At 40.3% G+C, this 26,314-nt stretch overlaps 1 protein-coding gene across 1 annotated transcript; it reads right to left on the bottom strand.

Annotated features, from left to right (window-relative positions):
• Nucleotides 1-1,600: 1,600 nt before the first annotated feature.
• On the bottom strand, nucleotides 1,601-25,300 carry ERI1 (exoribonuclease 1). The gene is made up of 7 exons (XM_028526523.2): nucleotides 25,033-25,300; nucleotides 20,330-20,508; nucleotides 16,878-17,088; nucleotides 12,949-13,032; nucleotides 11,519-11,628; nucleotides 9,455-9,569; nucleotides 1,601-5,266 (listed from the first exon to the last, which is right to left on the bottom strand). The coding sequence occupies exons 1-7, from the start codon at nucleotides 25,138-25,140 to the stop codon at nucleotides 5,024-5,026; spliced, it is 1,050 nt and encodes a 349-aa protein (XP_028382324.1). The 5' UTR covers nucleotides 25,141-25,300; the 3' UTR covers nucleotides 1,601-5,023.
• Between the last annotated feature and the right edge of the window lie 1,014 nt (nucleotides 25,301-26,314).

Genomic DNA, 26,314 nt, shown 5'->3' on the forward strand with positions numbered 1-26,314 from the left:
TTTGAAGGAGCAGGGACAGCAAGTGGGAAGGGACATGTGAAGGGGAAGATCACCGGCCATCACTGACTATACAGAAAATCATGTGTTCTCCTATCTGGTTCTCTTGCTCAATACAGGGAAAAAGAATTAGTATTCTAAACTTGTCATTGATCATACTGTGTCCACAATGATTTATCAGTATTCACCCAGAACAAATATGAAGAGATTTTCCTTGGGAATACTCATGTACAGTGCAAAAGCAGATCTAGCCAAGGCCTCAGGCACACCAGCTTCCTTCTCACTTGATTCTTGCTTCACGATCCTTAAAAACAATTACCGCCCTGAAGCGCCCTGGCGTAGCTCAGTGGATTGAGTGCGGGCTGCGAACCAAAATGTCACAGGTTTGATTCCCAGTCAGGGCACATGTCTGGGTTGCAGGCCATAGCCCCCAGCAACCAAACATTGATGTTTCTCAATCTCTCTCCCTCCCTTCCCTCTCTAAAAATAAATAAAATCTTAAAACAAACAAACAAACAATTACCTCCGCCTCTCATCAGCCAAGTCGTCTGACCTCTGTCTCATTGCAGACTCATTACAGTCCTCACCCCCAGCATGCCGGGAAAAATTTAAAACATAAACCCTTTTCCTTGCCCACTGACTCCTGTCCCCAAGAAGCCTTGCAAGCTTGTTACCTTCAAAGTTAACAGTATTTGCATGTTTGTTCCACTTAAAGAATGAAACCAAATTATTTCCTGATATGCAACATTTAGTACAGACATTGAAAACGTCTCAAGTGCAGCAGGTGGGTGTGCAGACCACGTAGGACAACCTATCTTGTCCCTAGAATATCAACTGAGCTGAAGTCTACCAGGGGAGGTGGCATAGCAAAGAGGGGAAGTGCCAAGGCTGAAGTCAGTCTGCCTCAGCTTGAAACTCCCACTGCGTAAACTTCGGCAAGCCCACCGCTCTGTACCTCATTTTTTCCATCTGTAAAATGGAGATGGTAATCCTGCAGGTGTCAATGTTAGGTGCGATTCTACGGCAGCTTAGCATCCCTACTACAGTTGATTTCTTGTGTATTGACGGAAGGAACCTTTATATAGCTCTAGGTCTGGGAGGCTGGGGTAGGCCAACCTTTTCAGCAAAGGGTGAGACAGCGGTATCTTTGGCTTTGCTGGACAGATGGTCTGTGTTGCAATGACTCAACTCTGCTGTTGTAGTGCAAAAGCAGGCAGCAAAAACATGCAAACAGACAAGCGAGTGTGCCAATAAAACTTTATTTATAAAAATTACAAAAGCAGATTTAATTTCACATTAAAGTACAGATTTTCCCTGCCATCCTGAAGTAGGGCATTCCTGTGACCTGCTATAAACTGAAATGGCATGCAGTGAGGAGTATACCCACTTTCCGAAAACTCACAGTACGCCGCTTTACTTTTACAAAAGACCTGCTTTAATACGGTACTGGCTTTTTTCGTAAAAGCCAAAATCTTTGGATTTTTACAGTCAGTGAAAACAGGTACCAACGTAGGTCTTCTAGGAAAGCAAAGTAGCATAATGTGGATTTCCAGAAAGCGAAGATACCTACATTATTATCTCTTAATTTTTTTACCATTAAAAAAATGTAAAACCATCCTTAGTTCGTAGGCCATACAAAAACAGTAAGCGGGCCCAATTTGGCCCATGGGAGGTAGTTTGCCAAGTTTATGGGCTCTGGAAGCTTCTCGAGGGCAAGGAAATTGAAATACAGGTTTGTGATGCAGAAGAAGAAAGAGGAAACTTGTAAGTGTAACTTTTAAAAAGGCTATTTAAGGCTGGCATTCATTTATTGACACTAAACTATGTGCAAGGCATTTTTGTGGAATCACACACTGTTGGAATCAAAGAGGAAAGAGTCCCAGCCCCTGCTCTCAAGGAACCTGTGCTTCTCCACAGGAGCGTAGACAGTGAAAGCCTTCCTTCCAAACACAGCCTTTCCCAGCAGTCTTTTGCAGGGCAGAGGCATGCTCGTGCAAGAGGCAGGCAGCCGTTCTGGTGACCCTACCTACAGCCTATACCACCGAACATATGGTGGGTTTTCTCGATCTCCCTACTTCCTCCTGTCCTCCATTTCACTACCAGCGCTTTCCCTGTGCTCCCAGTTACTCTGTTTTGCGTGATCACTGGGGATAACCGTCATGACGATATACTGAACAGGACAAGGCAGCCAACCCCACATTTGAAAAATAACCATAAAGTGGTCTTCAGCAGTGCAAGATCCCTTCTAATAGACAGCATGTTAGTGGCTCCTACGGTTTTTCATTTCAGTCCAGGTGGAAACTTGTCCCTACAAGGCAGATTAAACAGGTCTATTTTTAAGCCAAAAAAAAAAAAAAAAAGACACTTTCAGAAAAAGATTTCTTCATAGCAAATGTTTTGAAGTATTTTATCCAAAAGAACACAGAAGAAAACAGACAAAACGCAGTACTCTGGTGTACGCCTCAGCTGGTTCTAAAGACTGCGGGTCTGAAATAACACGACAGAAACCCAGCATGTCCATTTATCAGAACAAGTCAAGAGTAGAAAGCAAAAAAATTAACATAGCTAATAACTAAAAATACAAAAGGCATTTTTGGTAAATAATAAATAATAAACATTAATATCATTATAGTACATAGTATAATATGAATACAAAATAAAACCTTATCAAGAATAAATTATTAATATTATTGATTCTCTGAAGCACTGAAAGGCATTTAACTCATCAGCACTGTGCTTGCAAGCAGCAGCATCGCTGGACGCCTTAAAGACAATGGGACACAACGAAAACCGGAAGGGAGAAAGCGAATTCCTGAGGTTTACTGCCTCCCGTGAGAGCAGGCCTGATGCACAGTCTCAGCACAACCCCGGGAGAAGCCCATCTGCCGTGAGGTGTGCCAGACCCAGGGGAGGGCAGACTCCACGGAGCAGCGAAACGTGAGTTCAGAGGAGAGGGAGGTCAGCGGGATGAAGGGCTAGGAGGCTCTCATGCTCACTCCCCTACGAAAACAACAAAGACAACACATAAACAACTGCAAACCAACAAAAGTAGGGAGAGTGATGCTGTCCTAACACAGGGGAAGCTCTGGACAACGAGGAAGCACCAACGCCCTGCAGGCACACAGGAAAGCACAGGAGGCATTTGGTGACATCGCCTCCTCAGCCAGCCAGAGCAGTGTGGCACCAGGAGGGGCGCCCTCAGAGAAATCCGCCCCCTGGGGAAAAGGTGGGCAGGGCCAGGCACGGCTTACTGTGGCCTTCGCTACAAAAGGGCAGGGTAATGTAGCTTTTCTTTGCCATTCTCAGGTTCTCCTCTTGCAGTTTCAGCTACGGATGAGCAACTCTGGGAGCTGGTGAGAGATAATTACAGTTCTGCCGTGGCGAGAGCTTGAATTCTGTGGCGCTGTGCCTGCGAGCAAAAATCACCCAAGGAGTGTGCCAGGCGGCCCTGCTGGCATCTAGGTTTCCACAGTGATTTGCTCTCCTCTACGCCTCTGCCCTGGCACAGTCAGGGTTTGAAGGAAATTCTTTTACCCTTTCAGGAATACTGTAAAGCATATTATATGCTGATACTTGGGTTCACAAAAATCTCAGCATACAGTCCCTGTACAAACCTGAAGTTGTCTGTACAGACCTGAAACGCCTAGATGTTTTGCTCTAACCCCTTCCAGTCTGTCTAAGGACGTCACATACCCCACCCCAGTGCCTTCAGTCATCCACTTGTTAGTCTTCATTGTGCTGATTCTCCAACTGCTGCCCAAGGGCAGAAATGCATTCTTTCAAGTGAGAAGGCGACAGCACTGAATGTTCTCATAGCGAGAAAAATAACTACTTCTCCTCTATGCACCAGAGTTCAAAAACGTCCATAAAATTCATTTGATTATAACACATGCATAATTGAAATAAAGTAGCATCACAATTATGATCAGAAAGCAAAAGAAAAGAAGCAAACAGGGTGAATGAAATTGTTTCACGGAAAAGCAGTGTCAGGGAAATTGTTCATAAAAGCTGTAGGGGAAAATTCAATTCTGAAAATACGTGTTTTCAGCTTCTAAATAAGGAGTTTTACTTTCTCAACTCTGTGAACACATTTTTGTTTTTTAGAATTAGTTAAGAATTAACTAGTCAACAATTTATTGGCCACTCACTATGTAATAAAAACATAAGATCGGGTAGAAAGCATTATTTGACTTTTATTAACCTCACAATGTTGAATACAAATGCAAAGTTCAGGAGTGATTTTTAATTTTAAGTCTATTTCAAAGCATGGTCTCTTAGGTTTAAGAACTAGGGCAGATATGTGTCACAAGGAGGAAGGGAATCAAAAAGCCGGCCCCCAAGCCTCACTGATTTATCTGCATTATTATAAAATCTGAGGTACAGCCCTTATATCCCTTTAAATGGTGTTGTCTTTGGATTTTCCGTTAATACTGCCAGTACTGAATTTTTAACCAGGCCCTACAACCTTCCCAAGTCTTCCAATTATGAATTGAAAAGAAACAGAGAGAGATATATGTACCAAGTACTTTATGAAATTTAACATACAGCTGAACTTCATATATAAACTTCAAAAATCAATAGGCCTATAATATTCTTAAAACCCAAAGGTGGACCCTAGATAAGGTCCACTTTCCAATCCTTTCTGTATTTAAGAAATAATTTTGATCTAATGATATTAATGTAGAAATACATTATATATTCTAACACCAATAAGAAATGACATTCAAAAGGAGAGTCAATAGACTTTTGCATTTAAAACCAAAGGAACACATCTTGGACACCTTAATTTATAAAACTTGAGTTCGAAGCAGGAACAATTAATGTGTAACAAATACTGCTCATATAAAAGTGCTGGTGACAATTCAATATGCCTTCTCCACAGAATCTGTTCATATATATGTTTCTAGAGCTATAATAAGACTTTATGTTTAAGGTGCTTCAATTTTGCACTGCAATAAGAATTCATCTGCTACCTCTTTGTACCAATTCCAGTCAATGACCCAGGGGCAACAAGGCAAAACTGCTGTTATTTTCGAGAATGTGGCATTTGTGGAGGTGGAGCGCCCTCTATTGGTAACGAGGAGGATACGCTCATCAGCTGTCCCGCATGCATTTTCTCGTTCACTCGGAGTTCGCAGCCGTCCTGCAGCATCCGCACCGCTATGCGGGCGATGTTCTTGGAGTCGTCCAGACCGCTGTGAGGCCGCCCGTCATAATCCATCCCCAGTTTTTCAAGCATTATTGTCAGTTTGGTTTGGCTTCTAGGAACCTGAAAATAAATAAATAGTAAACAATTCTTTAAAGCAAATAAATAACTGAAACCTCCAGGGCTTTAGTGTTTTTAGTGAAAATATGTATCAACAGGTGGAATCCTCAAGACATCTAAAAAGTTTGGAGTTCTGTAATTTAATAAACTATTCATGAAAGGAAATGTATTGTTCTTCTAAATTGAAGCTCTACTATTTAACACAAACTAATTATTTTTTGCATGCTATTTTTCTATAGTGTATTATTTTACCTGACTGACTCCTTAGGCACAGGCACCAAAAATATTTCGCATTTCTAGATGATGAACGATAATGATCAAGAATGTAAGACAATGTGATGTGGTATTTTTCAACCTATTTACGTACCATCTCCATTTTGATAAATGTAAAAATCTCACACAGTCCCTAAATTCCACCTTTAAGAACCAATATTCCACCTTCAGTATATCCTCACTAGCAAGAAAATTTCTTAAGTTTTACAATCTGGTCCTAGGTGGTGCGGCTCAGTGGACTGAGCATCAGCCTAAGGACCAAGAAGTCACTAGTTTTATTCCTGGGCAGGGCACAGGCCTGCGTTTCAGGCCAGGTCCCCAGAAGGGGGCGTACTGGAGGCAACCAATCAATGTTTCTCTCACACATCGATGTTTTCCTCCTTCCCTTCCCCTCTCTCTAAAAATTAATAAATAAAATCTTTTTAAAAAAAGTTTTACATTCTGTAGTTTATATAGCTAAATCATCTGTATATCTTAGAGCTTCAGCTGCCTCATCTTCACAGCTGTACTACTGTTTACTCCCGGGGTCATGGGGAGAATCAGAAAGCAAAAGATATAAAAGAATGTGCTTCTGAAAAAAGCTTTTCCAGGAGCATCTGAGACCTTGCTCTCTGGCAATGTCATCAGTTTGCCTCAAATAAACTCATAAAAACGCAAACAATAAATAAATAAAAATAACTTCTCCAACACAGTAAAGAGCTTAAGTGAAAGAGACTATTTCTAGAAACACAACCTACCAAAACTGAATCATAAAGAAAAGATAAAATGTAAACAGACCTACAAGAAGGAAGACTGAGTCAGTAATCAAAAACGTCCTACAAAGAAAAGCCCAGCACCAGTTGGCTTCTCTGGTAAATTCTACGTTTAAAGAAGAATCAACATCAATTCTTCTCAAACTCTTGTAAAAATTCAATAGGAGGAAAGACTTCATAACTCACTCAATGAGATCAGCATTACCCTGACACCAAAATCAGACAAAGACCCTACAAGAAAACTACAGACTAACATCCCTTACGATTCCTGATGCAAAAATCCTCAACAATACCAGCAAACTGAATCCAGTAGCCTATTAAATGATTTCTACAACAGAGTGCTGTCATAAACCAAAAGGTCGCAGGTTCAATTCCTGGTCAGGGCGCATGCCTGGGTTGTGGGGGTGTGTCTGAGAGGAGGCCGATGGATGTTTCTCTCTCATCAATGCTCCTCTCCCTTCCTCTTCCTCCCTTCCCGGTCTCTCTAAAATCAGTAAGCATGTCCTCAGGTGAGGATAAAAAAAAAAAAGTAGTATATACATACAACAGAATACTATTTGGCCTTAAAAAGGAAATTCTCAAACAATGGATTATTTAGCCTTACAGAGGAAATACATTCTGACAAAATGCTACACATATTACACAAACCCTGAAGACTCCATGCTAACTGAAATAAGTCCGTCACGAGAGAACAAATACTGTATGATTCCACTTACAAAAGGTACCTGGTAATACAATTTTACGGACACAGAAAGTAGAACGGTGGTTGCCAGGGGCTGGAGAAAGGAGGAAACGGAACTTATTGTTTAATGAGTACAGAGGCTTAGTTTTGGAAGATGAATGAGTTCTGGAGATGGCTGGTGGTGAGATCTGTAAGTTTAAAACCATTGAAACTGGGTAATGAGGGATCATCATGCCTTTCTACTTTTATACATATTTGTAATTTTTCATAACTTGTTCTTTAAAGAAATCATTTTTCTTATTTTTCTTTTTGCTTTCAGAGAGAGGGGAAAGGAGGGAAAGAAAGAGGGAGAGAAACATTGATGTGAGTGAGAAAACATCAACTGGTTGCCTTCCACACTCGCCCCGACCAGGCACCAAACCCACAACCCTGGCACATGCTCTGACTGGGAATCAAAACGGTGACCTTGTGGTTTGCAGGACAACGCCCCACCAACAGCCACACCAGCTAGGCAAGAGAGTATTTTCATAGTGTGCTTAATAAAAATCACAAAATAAGTAAAAAGATAAGTCCACAAAACAGAAAAAAATATCTACCAAATGTAATCAAAGGATCAGTTATCAAAATTAAAGATCTACAAACCAACTAACTACAAAAAGGAACACTACCCAATTTTTTAAAAATCAGTAGGAGATTTAAACAGGGACTCCATAAAAGAAGAAGTCCAAGTGGCTAATACTCAGGAGCTCAATCTCGTGAGTAATTAAGCAAATGCAAACTAGAACCTCTACAAGATGGCATCATATATTCACCAGGTTTTCAAACATTTTAAAGGTCTGGTGATACCAGATGGTGGGAAAGACATGAGGAAGTGTCCGTTCAGACATTCTGCAGGCGAGGGGCAAACTGATACAGCCCCTCTGGAAAACTGTTGCATCGTCTAGTGAAGTCAATGACGCACACATCCTGTACCCATCAGTCCCACTCCCAGGTTTAGACCCTAGAGAAACAAGTGCACGAAGGCACCGGCACACATACACAAGAGTGTCCACACACCCACCACTGTTCATCAAAGCCTGAGTCTGAAACCCACCCAAAGGACCAGCCAAAGTAGGCCAGATACACTCCGGTGTATTCACACAACGGAAACCTACACAGCAATAAAATACATGAGCTACAGCTACACACACAACAGGGATCCATCTCCAACATAAAGTTGAGGGAAAAAGCAAAATAAACCAAAACATCCAGTATGATGCTAATTATATTATGTTCAAAAAAGACAAACCCTATCTATAGAAGGATAAACATAAATATTAAAGCTATACAAAAAAACAAGAAAGATTCCCATTAAAAGTATGCATTATGGGAGCTCTGCGTGGGAGAAAGAGGGCTCAGTGAGCGGAACCTACAAGGGAGTTCACTTTAAAACAATCTTGTCAAAGTCTACTTTTCTGTATTCATAGTTCTCAGCAGTTGTAAGAAATGTTAAAACCACACACAAAGAAAATTTAAAAAAAAACTTCTCTCATGAAGCTACTTTCGGATGAGCTTCACCAAAATTCAGCAGTAAAGGAGAAAAGATGACACCGATCTGACACACGATAGAGAAGAAAAGGAAACCTCCCAGATGATTTTAGGAGCCCGAACAGCAAATAGTTCAGATCACAACAGGATTCAAGACTCCACGCATTCCCCAGAGGAAAAACACCGGAACTGACAGACGACCAGAACATTCTGAGTACAGATACAGAGACGTGATTTATAGTTTGAATGGAAAGGAACAGGATAAGGAAACTAAAGAAGTCAACTACTGAATCTGAGGAACGGCTGTGAACACTATCGCCGTAGGAATACACACCCTGAGTAGTGATCTAATTACAGAGGTAATGTGACCACGTGAGAAAGATGCAGGGAGGAGGAGGACACGCAGGAATGGTGGCTTTTCAATGGAGCTAAATCCTCCTCTTCCACTGCAGGAGCTTCCGAGAGATCTCAAACTGAAATTCAAGACAGCATGAACATGTAATTTGGAAATATTAAGGTCAGTATTAGAATAGCCTTAAAAAGTTGAAAAGTGTTTTCTTCAGGAGAACATAGACCAGAACTGGTGAGGGCCATGGGGGAAGACTGCCAATTAGTATAAGCTTTGCAGTATTACTTAAAAAATTTATACTGCATACGTATTGTTTGATAAACAACAGTGGAGATTAATTGTCCCACAAACAATCCACAAACTGAATAGCCTTGCAGTTTCAAACATGTTATTGAAGATCATGTTAGACTATTTAAAAACAGGTTAAATGAGAAAAACAGCTTGTCTTTCTCAACTCAGGTTAACATTAATTTGGAATCTGAGAAGTAACAATTATATGGCGTTTTTCTGTGAAAAGCATGTAGTAAATCACAACTTAATATGTATGCAAACTATAATAAATGTATCAAGAGTGTAAGAGCATAACCAATAAAATGTAGAAATTTTACCTTGTAAAAGTTTCCGTATGACTTCCGAATATTGATCCACTTTTTAGCAAAAGGAGGGTATTTGAGCCTGCTGAGCTGGCACTGAATGTTCAGGAACTTACTCATGTCCCACGAACTTAGAAATCAAAAACAGGAAACAAATGGATAAAATAAATGCCATACTATTCTTACAAATTAGTATTTTAAGTCATTCTGTTTTTTATTTACATATGTCCCCTTTTAAAATCTCTTTCTCCAAAATACAGATTCGAAAATAAACTTTAACAAAAAATAAAAGTTGGGTATAGTGACTTTTTTCACAAACTAGTTCTTACTGGGCTCATCTCAATCACTTTCAGGGCTCTGATTGTCTGGGCAAACCTCTGTCTTGCTCAGTATTTTTTTATAATTCCAAAATAACTTTTGTTTTAATGCCAAGTTTATCATATCAGGGAGTTCTTTGAGGGCGTATTTTGAAATAAAAAGATCAAACATAAGTTAACAAAATATGAGAAGGAGACAAAAGGAACTTGTACCAAGTAGTCAGAACACAATCTGTTTTGCTACAGTGTGTTCGCCCATCAACCTATGCCACTAAATAGGAGAATATGGACTGTGTAAAGCAGAAATTGTGTTGGTTCCACACATGGGCTTTCCTAGCCAAAGGGAATCAGAATAGCAGCAGTCAGACTCATAACATTCTGCAGGAATGAAAAGATTTCTTTCTGGGGTCCTGTTGCCAGGACAGTAGCTGCTTTGAGAGTAACATTCAAGTGTACTTTAAGAAAATTAAAAACAAGTGCCTGTCCCCAGGACGCCATTGCTTCCACGCACCCGTAACATCCTCTGAGGGGACTTCCGCTTACCCTGAGATGCTCGCCTGGGCTGCTCAAGTGTGTCTGGAGCTATCAACTATCATTTTTGTTAGTGCTCCGGTTACAAAACTGCACTGGTTTTCAACGGTCTGTCCCAGGGTGGGAGGTTTTTACAGAATCACACATACTGTGTTACACCGGAAACACCCATGTACTTGAGCAGGAACACTGCTCACTCATGTTTGAAATCTGTAAGATTTCTCTAAAGAGGTCCATCAATATTTTCCAAAACGTCCATTTTTAAACACAATTACAATGAGATTAAATTCACTGCTGTTTCCCTGTTGTATGCGAGGGTCTCGAAACCCTTCGTTAAGTGACATGGCAGCTGCAGTGCACAAACGTGCACAGTGTGGAACAGAAACTGGTCATCAGGACTTCCTTCCTGAGCCCTAATAGCTTTATGGGAGAGAAGCCACCTTGGCACAATGCTTGTTTTGATGTTTCTCATCTTCCCACTTAATCTTTCCTTTTCACAAATGCTTTTTGAGCATCCATTTTGAACTCAGCACTGTAGTAAGCATTATACAAAAGACTACCAAGTAGCAAAAGTCCTTGCTCTAAAAGGGCTTTTAGCCTCCTTGCAAACATGTTTTAACGTACATAAAGTTTAGACATTGGATTTAGTCAGATGCCAACATGAATGATACACATCATAGAGGCTATCATACGACTTCAAGAAAAAAAATAAATCAATGTGAAATGTAATGTCCAGAGCAAAGCACGAGATGGGCCTTGGTGCATACAACAAAGAAGTGGCCAAGGAAGGGAGCGGCCCAGTGGAGAGGAAGGCGTGAGGAAGCACATACGGCCAAACCGTGGGATGCACGGGCCAGCCCGGCTGGAGGGAAAAGGAGCCACGGCAGGCGGCGCAGGCACCACAGGTAGGGCAAGACTAGGTGAGAGAACCTCGAAAGCAAGAATGAAGAGTCTGCACTTTGCTGAGAATGTAAGTGTCCTGATGAAAGCAGTTTTCACTTTACATATTAATATTTATCTTTCTCTAGTCTTCTAGTCCTGGGTTAGACTGTTAACCTTGCTTGCTTTCTTCTGTTTGATCCCTAAGATTCAAATTTAACTAAGAACAAGAATACAAAAGGAAAAATATTGCCTTCATTAGTAAATAATATTTTTAGGGTTATTTTAAAGGCAAATAAGGACATTTCTAATCTTAACAAGTAGACAAAAAAGTAATAATTTTCCTACTTACCCATCTGTTAATATGCAATACTTATACTTTGTTCCTAATTCCTTCACTTTCATCCAGTCAATTGCTTTTTTCAGTACCTGAGGGAAGGTATCAGCTCTGTCTACCTGATCCTGGGGATATAAAAGTAAAACATAAAAATCAGAGTAGCTACATGTAGTCCTACAAAACACCCAGACACAAACACTGGCAGGAAAGGAACAGAAAAAGAAAGTTTTATCTATGATGTTTTCAATTCTTCATGGTTTCCTTTGCCGAGATACACCAAGCAATTCATTTTTAAGACAAAAAATTGTTTATAGCCAAGTATTAGGGACTGCTTTCAAGTGACACACAGAATACTCCCCAAGTCAAGATTTAAGACCATCCCCAACGGTTGTCTTCGTGCGGGCCTCAGCCCCGAGGCTTACCACTTCTCTGGCGTGGAGAAAGGGAAACCTCTTCTCTCGGAAAGCCACAGCCCTCTGCAGTGACCTCTAACTTCAAAGCTCACACCTTCCCACCACCTACTACATACCACTGCCAAACCGATCTTCTTAAAATGTGAATCTTACCCAGACTTAACGCCTTCCAAACAGGCCCCACAGCTTGCAGCATTAAAACACACATGGCTTTTCACGATCTGGCTCACCTGGGCCTACCACCTTAGCTTTGTTCATGACCATGTCCCGTGAACCGTCCCAAACTACTTACAGTTCTGCCGTGCACACCTGAAATGCCGTTATTCTTTTCCACCCATTGACCTATCATGACTCAGCCCAAGTTCACCAACGTGCGAAGTCTGTCCCAGGACAGCCCTGCCATAGGAAGCCCTTTGTCAGACGCCTGTAAAACCCTGACGAAACGCTGACTTGTCGGCCTTCCTCACCACACTGTGATCACTGTTCACTCCATGTCCTCCTCAATATCACACTGGTAACCGAACTGCAGCGACTGGCTTGACCATCTTTGTATCCCTGGTGCCTTGGCAAATACTACAGCAGGCACTCGGGTACTTGCTGAGTGAGTGAAGGAAGGAAGAAAGGAACTAAACAAATGAACGAAGGGCTGGCCACATTAGAACACACCCAGAAATCAGAGACCTAAAAAGTTCAACTTGACTGCGTATAAAGTCAGGTTGAATGCAGATAGATTTTAAAACTCTAGCTCTGTAAGTTCAGCACAGTGACACTTATCTTACTAACGTTCCAAGCAAATGAACCTTTAGATTCATCACCACAACTCTTTAAGAGGAAAAGCTGAGAAAAAATTTACCAGATGTAAAACTTCCTTTTCTATTTCTTAAACATTACACAATGAAAGATCTTTACAAAGCAAGCAAAGTATCGTATTCACTTACATTGTTTACAACACTAATGTGTTAAAACTATGAAATAAATCGCTAATTTCAAAACTTCTTTCAAACTCCTGAAAAAGGAATGAAAGATTATAACCTGAGTGATTCCAGTCAGATTGATGCAGAAATCGGAAAGCTGTGTGTGAATCTCGGGTCGCACATACTGCTGAAACGTGTCTTCCTGCAGGGGAAGGACAGCCAGTTATTCCACTTTCTATGCATAAGGCTGGTGACACACGATACATGACTTCATAACTTCATAACTTCATACATACATAAATTCAGTCACATGACAGTGTGATTTCATAGGTGCTTATGGCACAGAACTATACAGCTTTAACAGTTTAAGGGTAACTCCCCACGCCCAAAGCACTCTGATTTTCCCCCCTTATAATCCATTTTAATTAAGAGAGCTCTTTGATAAATTCTCCAGAAGCACTCTGATTTTTTTGGTTAAAAAATTATGTTTCGCCTGGCTGGCGTAGCTCAGTGGATTGAGCGCGGGCTGGGAACCACAGTGTCCCAGGTTCGATTCCCAGCCAGGGTACATTCCTGGGTTGCAGGCCATAACCCCCAGCAACCGCACATTGATGTCTGTCTGTCTGTCTCTCCCCCTCCCTCCCTCCCTCCCTTCCCTCTCTAAAAATAAATAAATAAAATCTTAAAAAAAAAATTATGTTTCGGAGTTTAAAAAAGTTTACAGGAAATCAAGTCTCTGCAAGCAAGGCAGCAAAGTTTAAATAAACATTTTCCTGAGGAGCAAAATGTTAAAAATTTTGTTTGTAATGTTTTGAAACTGTAAAGCTTATTAAACACAACCTCTACTTCAAGATACTAAAAGGTTTTCAAATAATAATAAATTATTTTAAATGCCAGTCTTTAGTTATAATAAATTAGCTCCAGGTTACTGCTCGCATTTACTCCTGAACAGTCGTTATTATATTAAGATTCCATTAAACTGAATTATAAATAGTCAAAATTTGACTCTATGATATCTAGTAGTTTAAAGGGTGATAGTGTTTATTTACTTTTTCAGCAATTTTTAACTTCTTCAAGAATCCTTCTTGCTTGCCTTATTTTATGCTCACATCATCTCTGTGAACTCAGTAAGGCCAGTACTGTTACCAGATCATATTCAGTCACTTGTTAAAAATTAGGGACAATTTCAAAGCCCGAAGATTTATAGGCAGAAACTGTTAATACTAAGTAGATATGGAGAAAAAGACAAAGAATATTCTTTGTGGTAGATTTAAATATTAAGAAATTAAATTTTTTTTTTAAAATAAATAAAGGTAAAATTATATTTCCTAAGAATAATTTTTTTACATTTTAGTGTACTAGGTAGATGAATTATAAATATTAACTAGCAACTGTAAAAGAACAAAAGTAAAGAAGAGCAAAGAACATTTTCACTTTAAAACTCAGATGCTCTTGCTGTGTCCAGGTGGCTCTGGGGGTTGGAGCGTCATCCCATACACCAAAAGGCTGTAGGTTCGATCCCCAGTCAGAGTGTTCACAGGAGACAACCAATCGGTATTTCTCACATCAATGTTTCTCTCCTGCCTGCCCCCCTCTAAAATCAATAAACATATCCTTGGGTGAGAATAAAACAAATTTCTTTTAACTTAAATGTTCTTTACTTACATGACAAACTGTAAAAGAAAAAAAATCTACTTAATTGAATTTCATAAATAAGTGAAGTCTTCTAAGTATCAATATTTTGTTTTATAACTTTAAATGAAAATCCTTCAAAAAATATGCTGCAACTTCACTTCTCATTACAAGCAGGTGATACTAAGTGTTAACACCGATAAAATTTCACTATTTAATGCTTTGAACAGAATGATGCTATAGAGAAGTATGCATTCATTGACCCAATGTTTAATTAACATTCCAGTAACTGGCATAGTCAGTTAAAATGTGAGGAGGGTTATTAGAAAACAGAGCAGGCAAGAGCAATCAGAAACACTGGGTGTGTGGGACTGTTTAAGCTACACTGTTAAATAGGTAACCCAGTCAGGCTTTATTTAGGAGGTTCGAGTTAAGGAAGGACAGGGATGGAGGGAATTAGCAGCAAACCCTCTGGGAAAAAGGAACTAGATAAAGCCTAGGAGGTGAAGGGGATGAGCATGTCCGGCATTCTTTGAGAAACGGCAAGCATGTCAATAAGCCACAATCAGAGGTAGCAAGAAGACAGATCATGTAAGAAATAGGACCTTTACTCTGCGTTAAATGGGGAGTCACTGAAGGGTTGTGAGCAGAGAAATGAAGTGATCTGACCTATGTTTTACAAGAATCATTCCAGACACTACGTTGAGAACCGGCTGTGGGGGACAGGGAGAGGAGCCCAGAAACCGGTCAGCTGGCGAATGCAGTAAATCCAACAGGAAATGACTGGGGCTCCGTGCTGGATATATTCTGAAGGCAAACAGGAGTCGTTGTCGGGCTGGGTGTGTGATGTGAGAGAAGCAGAGGTATCAAGGATGACACCAAGGTTCTGGACTGAGCAATTACACAGAGTGGCCATCACTCAAGCTGGGGCAGGCTGAAGATAAAATCGGTAGTCTCGGGTGAATTCAATTTGAAACTTGTTAAGGTGTCTGTTTAGATGTCTAAATAGAGATGTTAAGTAAGGAGTCTGGATTTGGACAGAGGTCCAGATTGGACACATATATTTGGAAGTCATCAGCACATAGGTTCTAAAGCTAAGGAACGAGATGATAGAGGCGATCATTGAAGAAGAGGACCTGGGCACCCAATATTAGGACGTTGGGAAGAGGAGAAGGAACCAGAAAGGAAAATTGCAAAAGGTAACTAGTGAGGCTGGAGAAAAATCCAGAGAATGAGGTGTCCTGGCAGTCAGTTACGTGAAGAAAGTGTTTCAAGGAGCGAGTGGTCCATTTCCCAGGACTTAGGTAAAGGGCAAAGATGACGATGACGACGGATTTCAGTGGAGTGATGGAATTCAATACACTACTGAAGCCTGCGATGGAGTGGGTTTGAGAGAGAATGGAGGAAACAGAAGTATGTACAACTTTTTCGAAGAAATTTGCCATAGAGAAACAAAGAAACGGGGCAGCTGGCGGGGAAGTGGGATCACATGAAGGATTTTTACAGTGTGAAAAATGACAGCATGCTCACGTGTGATGGGAACAAGAGAGGGGAAAGCGATAAACCATTAACGTCTAAGTGAGGGAGGAGAACTGCCAGAGCAATGTCCTTGTGGAAGACAGATAGTAGAATCCAGTGAGATGTGCAAGATTACCTGCCTTCATAGCTCGTTTTCCCTTTTATTTACCTTTAATATGCTTTGGACGTAGAAATTAAATAAATAGGATGATTAAAAATATAACTAAAAGAAGCTCTAAAGAACACAAAAAACAAACCTATAAATTTTAATGCATAAAGCCTCTTTATATTTACTCCCAATTTGCTGGGGGTAACTTTGGACAACGAGAGGTTACGACATAACCTCACTCAGATTTGACAAGGAAAGGAGTGCTGTGTTGGAGCACTCCTGAACGAGGAGCACTGACACCTAGTCTCTGAAGCATATATATTATTACACGGCCAGTTTTAAGTTGAAAGATGATTTTTCAGAGATCAGAACACACTATAGCAGTGTTTCTCAACCCTGATTGCGTATCAACTGAGTTTTTAAAATGTGCTGATGTCGGGGCCCCAGCACAGAACAGCTCAGCCAGAATCTCTGGGATGAGGGCCAGGCATCGGTGTTTCCCCCGCCCCCACAACCCAGGAGATTCTGACGTCCAGCCAGATGTGTGTTCTAAACAAACAGAAAAAACACTATAATTTTAGTTACCAGAAAAGGAGAAATGCAGACTATGAAATTATTTTATTATAGCTTTTCTATTAACCAAGCTGATACAAAGCACACAGCAAGAGCAAAAGGCCCACTTCAGAATTCTAATTCTATCTGAAACAGCAACTGAGATCTCCGCCTTACTAACCAACCCCAGGACAGTTGCTGCTAAGAATAAAATTAAAATATAACAATTCACTTACTATTTCTAAGGTATGAGTATTCAGTAAAACAACAGGAAATTCAATTATTTCATGTAAGAACTCCGGTGGGTTACCCTCTTCACAAGTGGCTTCAAAGTCAATAATACAAATGTAGTCATAGTAACTGCCAGCACAATTGTCCTCTTTCAACATCAGCTTCTGCTTCTTGTAATAGTTTTTCAGCCTCTTCTTTAGTACATCCTTTACTCCTCTAAGGAAAATAATAAAATTAACTCTTAGGTGAATTTCACAGTCAGGAATCTGAACTCTTACCTGCTGTCACTGGCAGTCACAGCGTAATTTGGCAAATGTTAGCTAAAAACGAATGTAAAGGAAACAAGACTCAAAGCTAATTCAGCAAAGAACTAATTGAAATACTAGGTTTAATACAGAATTACTGTTCCCCTTCACAAGTAATGTTTCATTTTTGTAGTAAGAGCATTGTCTTCCATGTACACCATACACCACCTACGCAGCTGATCGCCTTAAAGATTACGATTACATGCACATGACACAAAAACTGAAATTAATATGGAATCATTCTGTTGGCCACGTGTGAAAATTCAGGTAAATTAAACACATTGTGCTATCTCTTCCCTTTCTTTTGGCTTTTGCAGGTTAGACAACTAAAAAAGTCCTTATGAATATGAAAACACATGAGCCTAGTAAATAAAGCTGAATGTCTAGCTATTAATGTCTAGCTAACTATTTCCTAGTTAGCTATTTAACTAGGAAAACTAATTTATAAGATGCCCTAGAGTGATCTGTGTCCAGAAAACGTTGTGACACTCAGTAACTTCTTAGTTAGACATTGCTTTCCTCATTTACCCCGGGTACAGTATGATTCAGGAGATTTTGGTATTATAGGTATTAAGATACATGTCCCACAACTGGGCGGGGGGGCGGGGGGGGTGGGGGGAGTGTTGTCCTAAACAGGTAACAGTGGCTGGTAAAGGTGGTCGTGTTCTTCAAACAGCATGTACTTCTTCAAAGAACACTGAGAGCAACCACCAGTGCTCAGACCTCCCTCAGGACTTACTTGGTTGAGCCCTGCAATGCCCTGCAAATACAAATGGTAGTGACAGTCACATCTTATTAATTAACGTGTGGTGACACGTAAGGTACTTTGGTCACAGCACCGATTAGTGACTACTAAAAAATATATTTTTAACCCTTTGTTTTCCTTTCTAATCTACCATGGAAAGGGAATCCTGTCCATGGTAGTTAGTTGTTTTAAGATAAAATGTCTTCATATATTTTTATTTATTTGCTTGAGATTTTCCAAATTACCAAAACCTGGCAAGGAAACCCCTTAACTCCTTTCACATTAAGGTATCATGAGTGTCCCTCCTCTGGGTCATGTAACAGCTTTGAATTACTTTGTCTTAATTTCTTTCCTTTTTTGGAGAAACCCTGTTTTACTAAAAGGTTGCCTATAAACCTACCGGCAACACAAATGTATAACCAGCTGCTCCTGAAACTTGTATCTTTTACATCCCCCTTGCCCCTCCACAATCAAACCATCACCATTTCTGCCAATTCCAGCTCAGGAAAACATTCAAACTCTGGGTCTCCTCAGTTCTCTCAGTATGGTTCCCAGTAGCTTCCTGGACTATGGCAGACGTCACCACTATCACAACCTTCCTATTTACTTTTCACGTTACTGAGAACTGGGCGCTAGTGCCAAGTTCCTGCTGAAAATACCTTCAGTGCCTCCCTTCTACTTACAAAGTAAAACACAAGACTGTAGCATGGAGTTGTTTCACAACTTAGCCGTGACCTATCATTTCAGTATCATCTCCAGAAGCTCCCACTCCCCATGGTACATCACATACTACAGAGAAAACATGCTATAAGTCATTGTCTGAATATGTGGTATACTTTCACATTCTATAGCTTTGGTAGAAACAAAGAAATGAAAGAAATGAAAAGAGAAAGAGAGAGAGAGAGAGAGAGAGAGAGAGAGAGATAAGGGGGGAGAGAGAGAGAGAAAGAGAGAGAAAGAAAGAAAGAAGAAAGAAAGATCAAAAGAAAGAAAGATCAAAAGAAAGAAAGAAAGAAGAAAGAAAGAGAGAGAGAGAGAGAGAGAAAGAAAGAGAGAGAGAGAAAGATCATGTAGCAAAAAACATACAAACAGGAATTAGGAGTTTTGAGTGCCTTCTGCCTGAAACAGAACTGTTTGGCACATCAACTCCTATGTCACCCCGAACCCCCAAGACAGCCTCTCTTGTGTATTCTCACGCTGTACTTGGCCAGCCCTCCAGTACAGCACTGGTCACTCTGCACTGTGATCATTTGTTTTTGTATTTTCCCAAAAGACCATGAGATTTACAAAGTGGGGAAAAGATCTGTTTTACCTTTAAAACTTTATTGCCTAGTGTAGTGCTTAGAATTCAGTAAGTGCTTGTTGAATAAATGTACAAACATACATCTAGATCTCTAGCTCTCATGCAAGTCACGAGTAAGCAACTGGTCTTCACACCTAGGAAGGACAAAAATTTTGCTCAGAAAATCCACAGGCTACAGGTTGTTATCTTCATAACAGAAAAAGCTAAGGGGAAATGAGATTTCTTCACAAATTAAGATGTAGACAAAATAGAAGAAAAGTATATTATGTGTGTACTCTTTTGAAAAGTAGCAGCTCTATTTTAAAGGAAAGAGGAGCAATAATCCTTATAAGAGAAGAAGGATTCAGAGATAGCCAGAAATGATAAGAGTTTTCATCTATTATATGGAGTCAGTTTTTTTTCTTGATGCTTAGAAGTTCCATTGCCTATCAACAATCTTCATGGTTTTCTGGATTCCAAAGGTCATTCTTGTCTCATCCCCCAAGTCAAAATAAAGTAATTTGTTTTGCAAAAAAATAACTAGTAAAATCTTAAGTATGTATTCATCTCACAAAAGACACACACACATAGAGTTGGGTTAGCTGTGCTGAATTCTCATTCAATATATAGTTAAACATAATGCATACTATTATTCTGCATATCTTCAGAAATCAAAACAAGGGAAAAAATACTTCCTGGTAGGTAAATGACTTTTTTAAATAATCTAGTTTCAAAGAAACCCTCCTTATAAAATAATAAGGACAAAAGAAAATACTCAATCTCATTAATAAAATATTATCCCACAACCAAATGAGCAACTAAAAAATTGAAAACACACTTAGTATAATAAGACAGATATTCCTTTACACTGCGGGGAGACTGTCAGAAACTTCAGAGACTTTGACCCCTCAGCCCTAGTCTCCATCTAACAGACTGGCAGAAAAAAATCAGAGATGCACACAGGTTCCTGGGCAAGACTGTAAAAGACAGTTGTTATTTGAATTGTTAATAATTGTTATTTCTTTATGGTAAGATTATAGATATTTTTAAGTTTTTCAGTGTTTTCAAGATGTTCTAGGAGAGCATGGAATACTTTTCTAACTTTAAAAAGTTATTTTTATTTACCTGGTTTCAAGTTTGAATTCTGAAAGTTTAGCTCTGAGTTCTTCCTTACTCATTCTATTAATGCAGCCATTCGTAATAGCAATCTCTTTGTAAACTGGGTCACTGAAATCACTTGAATTGGAAGTAATGAACTTGGATCCTTTTGTTTCTTGACCATCAAGTCTACATCGTTGCTTCTTCTACCAAAAAAAGAAAAAGACATAGTATAAATCAGTACAAATATCTTAAGAGAGTCAAACTCCTGAGGAGGGCGTCTCTCTGTGCTCCACGTTCAATGAAAAGTGCCTGTTGTAACTCCTGGAGGGAAGGCGGGATAGGAAGAGATGTGTTTCCAAACAATCGACCCTGTTCTCCTCTGAGTCAAGAAGTTCCTTGTAACAACGAAGCTACGTAAAAAGGGCACTAATGTTGAGAGTCACAGCCACCTCAGTCCAGAGCCACAGCTGACCATTTACCAAGCAGCATGCCCATAGGTAGTTACTTATTAACCTCTGATCTTCCATTTCCTTATCTATAAAACAAAACATAATAATTGTCTCAAATGGCATTTTGTAATGGTAAACAGCATTTAGGCAAGATTATTATAAGGATTAAATGACATTATGTATATCAGTCTCCTAATACCATATCCACCATGGCTATTAATAAATGATCATTTTTCTTATTACCACCACAGACCATGGAACAGACCTTTTGACTAAAAATATTCTACAATTTACAAACTAATTTTAAATTAATCTTTTTAACATTGTGCATGTATAAATAAGCGACTTCCTGAGAAGTTTTCACCTGACTTCCTTTCACAAAGCTAACAGAATTGCCAAATGTAAAAATAAAATGAACTAGAAATCTAGTTCAAAATTTCCTAGTACTCAAGGCAAAGAAGAAAATGTATTCAGTTTCAAACACGCAATTTCCAAAAGTCATATATAACAGTTGCTCAGGATAACTATATTACTATGTTATAAACCTTTTCTCTTTTCAGAAATAAAAGTCTGTGTTCTAAAGAAAAACGACTTAATTTTAATCATTCTACAGGTAGTCCCAATATGCTAAGATGGTGCTTGAAACATTCATTTATAAATTAACTATTTTCCACATGCAATGTTACAATATTAGGGATGTTCCAGAGTTTTCAAAAATGCTTTGGCACTTGTTATTAATCCACATTGAAACGTGTTAACTTGGTCATAACTGACCACACTGTCCCATGTGAACTTAATTACAGATTAAGGGGGACAGCCAGGAAAAGGCCATCGTCCTTGACTTCGAGCTAACCGTGAAGGTTCGGGGACTATTTCTCACTCTAAGTGCTCACTTGAATTCATCACACACTTACAGGAAATGTAATGCTAGGTACTGTGTGCTCAAGTACTCAAGAATCACTCCCATCTCCTTTGAAGAAGAGGCTAATGTGCGAACTGTCCATAAACTGAAAAATAACTAGTCCTCCTCCTCCCCCCATCCCTCTCTCTGGTGCATCCCCCTTCCCTCACCATCCCCCACCCTTCTTCCCCCCAGGCTTGTACCTGAGCACTCGGGTGAGCACTCAGCTCTCTTCTAAGCTCCAGGGCCCATTCCTCTGTGTCTGCAACTTGTATCCTGAGCCCACACAGTCCCACTGGCTCGCTTTTTCTATCTCTGCGATTTCTAAATGAACTTTTGCTTGTATTTGAAATAAAAAAATACTATATTGAAGCTCGTTGTTGACAAATGTTTAAAGGTTTCATTACACTGATCTTTGACTGAAATTAAGAAAATAATTTTTTCAATAATATATTAAATTTATAACTGGTTATTTTATCACGAGAATTTAACCAGGATAATTTTCTTGTCTATAAACTACATTTAATTTCAAACTTCATCTTCAGTCAGGTTCAAATTTAGGTGAACAATCAGTAATAGTCTGTCTACCAAAACTGACGCTTCGGTTAATTTAAGTAAACCCTCTCTTTGGTTAAATCCTCTCTCCGATTCACTTACTTAATTCTTATATAAAACAGAAGTTACAAAAGTTACTCCCAAGTTATCGTTTAGGCTTCCTCTAGATATGCTATCAAGCATGGTTTTTTTAAAGATCTGCTTCCTCTCCTTGGTCCAACTTGAGCCCTCTTCCTTCAGCGAATTTTAGGGCACTGTCAAGATCCAGAACTCAGCGATCAGCGCTGAGGTCTACACTAAATGGCTTCCAAAGGATGCTCAAGTCAATCCACTAAGGAGCAAGAAAAAAAGCATTAAAATACCTGCACGGACTATTAACCTACAAAAAACACCAAATTAGTTTACTAAATAATGTAACAGACTGACAATTGCATGCTCCCCAGTGTCTGCCCACCTCTCACATGTCACACACTACTGGCCACACAATGAGGACAGATTACACAGTATGGAGAGGAGCATTCATTCTCACAGTACTGTGACATTTTCCAATTTTCGTGTATCCAGGTGGTTACATGGTTTATATTATCCCAAATAATAGAAACTTTATATTATGGGGAATGACCACAAAAATCTTTTAAGCTAAACAGAAGTTTACCATGATCTTGTAGCAAAACACTTAAGTATCACCAAACTTAAAGACAAGTTACAGTTTCTTTTACAAAAAGATAAGTATTCCAAAACTGATGTGTCCTTTACTGTGAAGAGAAAGGAACTGATAGCCTGATCCTTCAAAATTTTTTTTAATGAATTAATAGATATCTTGAAAATGTGTTCATTATTTTATTGCCAAAAAAATGGGCATTATCTAGTTTTTTTTAAAAAACCCTCTGCATCTGATCTGCACGTGTGTACAAAAACTTAAAAGCAGATTTCAACTTAACATTCTTCCAAAGGAAGAGTTCTGATGGGATTTAAGCCTACTTGTTAAAAATATAAAAATGCAACACGTGCCCTGGCTGGCATAGGTCAGTGGATTGAGCGCGAGCTGCGAACCAAAGCATCGCAGGTTCGACTCCCAGTCAAGGCACATGCAAGGTGCAGGCCATGGCCCCCAGCAACCGCATATTGATGTTTCTCTTTCTCTCTCTCTTTCTCCCTTCCTTTGCCTCTCTAAAAATGAAATAACTAAAATTTTAAAATTTAAAAAAAATCTTCCTTAAAAAAATGCAACACGTATTAGTTTACAAATACAACTAATATTAGGGATAATGGAAATTTACTTAGCTAAGGTTCAATAAAAATACTTTCCTTAACTGAGAATTTTTTAAAAACTATCATCATTTATTAAGAGTACTCAACAACAGATTTTTAACAAATATGACAGTCACTAAAACCAATCTGGAACATAGACCCCAGCTTTAAGTCGCCATATCTCAAAGTTTTAAGTCTCAAATATAATGAAGTATATACTCAATTGCACTTCTCTTACTAAAAGAAACTTTAAAAATTATTCTTAAACTGACTTAATTCTTAACTGATGATATTGACAGTACCACAGATTGAGAGGGAAATGAGGTGGAAGAAGAATGGTTCTTTAGAGAGAAGAAGGGGCAAGGACGGTCTCTTTTGAAAATATCTAAAGAAGAGTAATTCTATGCAGAAAACCCGCAGGAAGCGCACGCGAGGCTCAGGGAGCACCCAGAGACCCCTAAGGAAGGCGAGGCAGCCAGGTGCACCGTGGGGCCGAGGGGGAAAGCCATGTGCGATGCAGTAAGCCGCGCTCACAGGAGCCAGGTCTACGGGGCAGCAAACTGGAGACTAAAGAGGGGAGCAACCCCGTCAGAATCGTGTCACTAACAAAGGTCATTCCAGCCGCTACTTGGAGAATTACTGTAGGGGGAAGCAGCATTGGCTAGGAAGCCTCTTGCAAGTATCCACTCTATGAGGGGTTCGACATTAGTTTGTTACTAATAGAAAATGACCAATTTTATATTAGATTACTTACGATCCTCCACGCTGGTCAAAATAACTATATTCATTAAATAAGATGAATAAATACGCTCTTAAGTCCGTTTTTACCCTTTTGTCACTGTAACTAGAATCTACCAAACTGTTGAAATCATTTAGAAAGTGAAGTCATATGAGATAGTGTTAAGTAGGCAAAAATCAGGGACGAAGCTCCAACTAAAAGACACAATCACCTTTCCTTAAGGCTGGAAGAGATGGGCTTAAAGGTCTTATGTGACATAGACATAGTGCGATTAAAAATAAACCCTACCAAGCCCTGGCTGGCATAGCTCAGTGGATTGAGCGCGGGCTGCGAACCGAAGCATCGCAGGTTCGATTCCCAGCCAGGGTACATGCCTGGGTTGCAGGCCACGGCTCCCAGCAACCTCACATTGATGTTTCTCTCTCTCTCTCTCTCTCCCCCCACCTCTAAAAAAATAATAAATAAATAAACACTACCAATAAACCCTACCAATCACCGAGACAGTAACTGGTCGTAGAATGACTACGTGCACAGAATGTTTGTATCAGAATCCCCACTCAGAACTTACAACACCACAGTCCACAGAGTTCTCCTCCCCACTATTCCCTCTCATCTAGAAGGTAACTAGGACCACAGAGGGCTCTGTGACAGCCACCCAGGGTAGAGGCTCCGGGAGCTGGAGACAGAAAAACCGGCCGCGGCTGGGGTCAAAGGGCGCGCAGGGGGCGATTCTGCCGGACTCCAGGAACAGAGGGGCGCGCGGGCATCCAGGGCGTGCGTGCGGGCGGGAGCGGGGGGGCGCCTGCGGGCAGGGTGCGGGCGGTCTCCTCACCTCCGGGTGCGGATGCCGCGGCTCCTCCCCAGACACCGACCGTGGCGACTCCTGCCGCGCGGGAGCCACGGCCTCACCGCCAGGCTCTTTGCTCCGCTCATCCTCCATGCCCGATGTCAAGTAAGACGAGAACAGCAGGAGCTCCAATCGCTCACGCTCACTCCGCCAAGCTCTAAAACCTCGCCTTTCTCCGTCAAAAAATTACCGGCTCGCGTTCCCGCGGCCTCAGCCACACAAACTGGAGTAGACACCTCCCACTTCCGGGAGCGTGTGGCGTCCACACGCCGCGCAGGCGCAGTGAGCCAGCGCACACACACACACAGGACGCCGAAGCTAGTGCAGGCGGAAGAGGGGAAGGAGACGCCAGCAGGTGAAAAATGGGCAACCGATCCCTGCCCCGAGGCTGCGCGGGCTCGTACAGAAGCGACTCAGGAGTCTAGACTCCAGTCGTTAGAGTCTCCAGAGTAAATGATTCCGTCAACAACAAGGAGTACCATATTGAGGAGTAAATTTTTGTCCGTGTTTTTTCCCCTTGAAACTAAGGTTTATGTGTTCATAAACTAAGGTTTATAAGCTCAGAAATTATCAGGACGTCTAAGGTACAACTCCTGAGCTAATAATCTTTTTTTTTTGGCCAGGATTTATTCATCTTTTCTTTGGATAACAATTTTGCATCCTGACACACAACTGCAGAGAAATTTATGAGAACTGTTCATCTTATCTCTCTAGAATATATCTTTTTTCTCTCGGAAAAAAAAAATGACCTGGTGAATGTTATCAAGATCCAAATTACATGAACACTAATAAGCACTAGCTCTAAATTGTTTCACTTGAACTTTTTGATTTGATACATGTGACTCAACAGTTAAGACTCACCAGCAAGGACTGATCATTTATTTACAGTGCAAATGATGGGTTTCTACCTTAGCACTGCTGCCTGTATCTATGCGGATGCTCATTCATTCATTCATTCAACAAATCTTTATTGAGCACCTTCTATGTGCCAGGAATGAGTGTTGAGCAAAACGACAAAAACTTGGCCATAGAGGGTTTACATTCAAGAAGTGGAATACAAACAATAAATAAAAGAAGTAAGTAAAATGTTTATGATATAGAGAAATATTAGCAGGTAAGGGGAGTGGGGACGCCCACTTGAAAACGGGGGGCTGCAGTTTTACATAGAATGATTATGGGAAGTCTCCCTAATGGTGTGCCGTTGGAGCGAAGCGCTGAAGGAGGTGAAGGAGCGAACTGCGAGGCTCTCTGGGGGAGAGAACTTCAG

Source organism: Phyllostomus discolor, chromosome 11 (assembly GCF_004126475.2).
Source record: "Phyllostomus discolor isolate MPI-MPIP mPhyDis1 chromosome 11, mPhyDis1.pri.v3, whole genome shotgun sequence".
Taxonomy (NCBI): Eukaryota; Metazoa; Chordata; class Mammalia; order Chiroptera; family Phyllostomidae; genus Phyllostomus; species Phyllostomus discolor.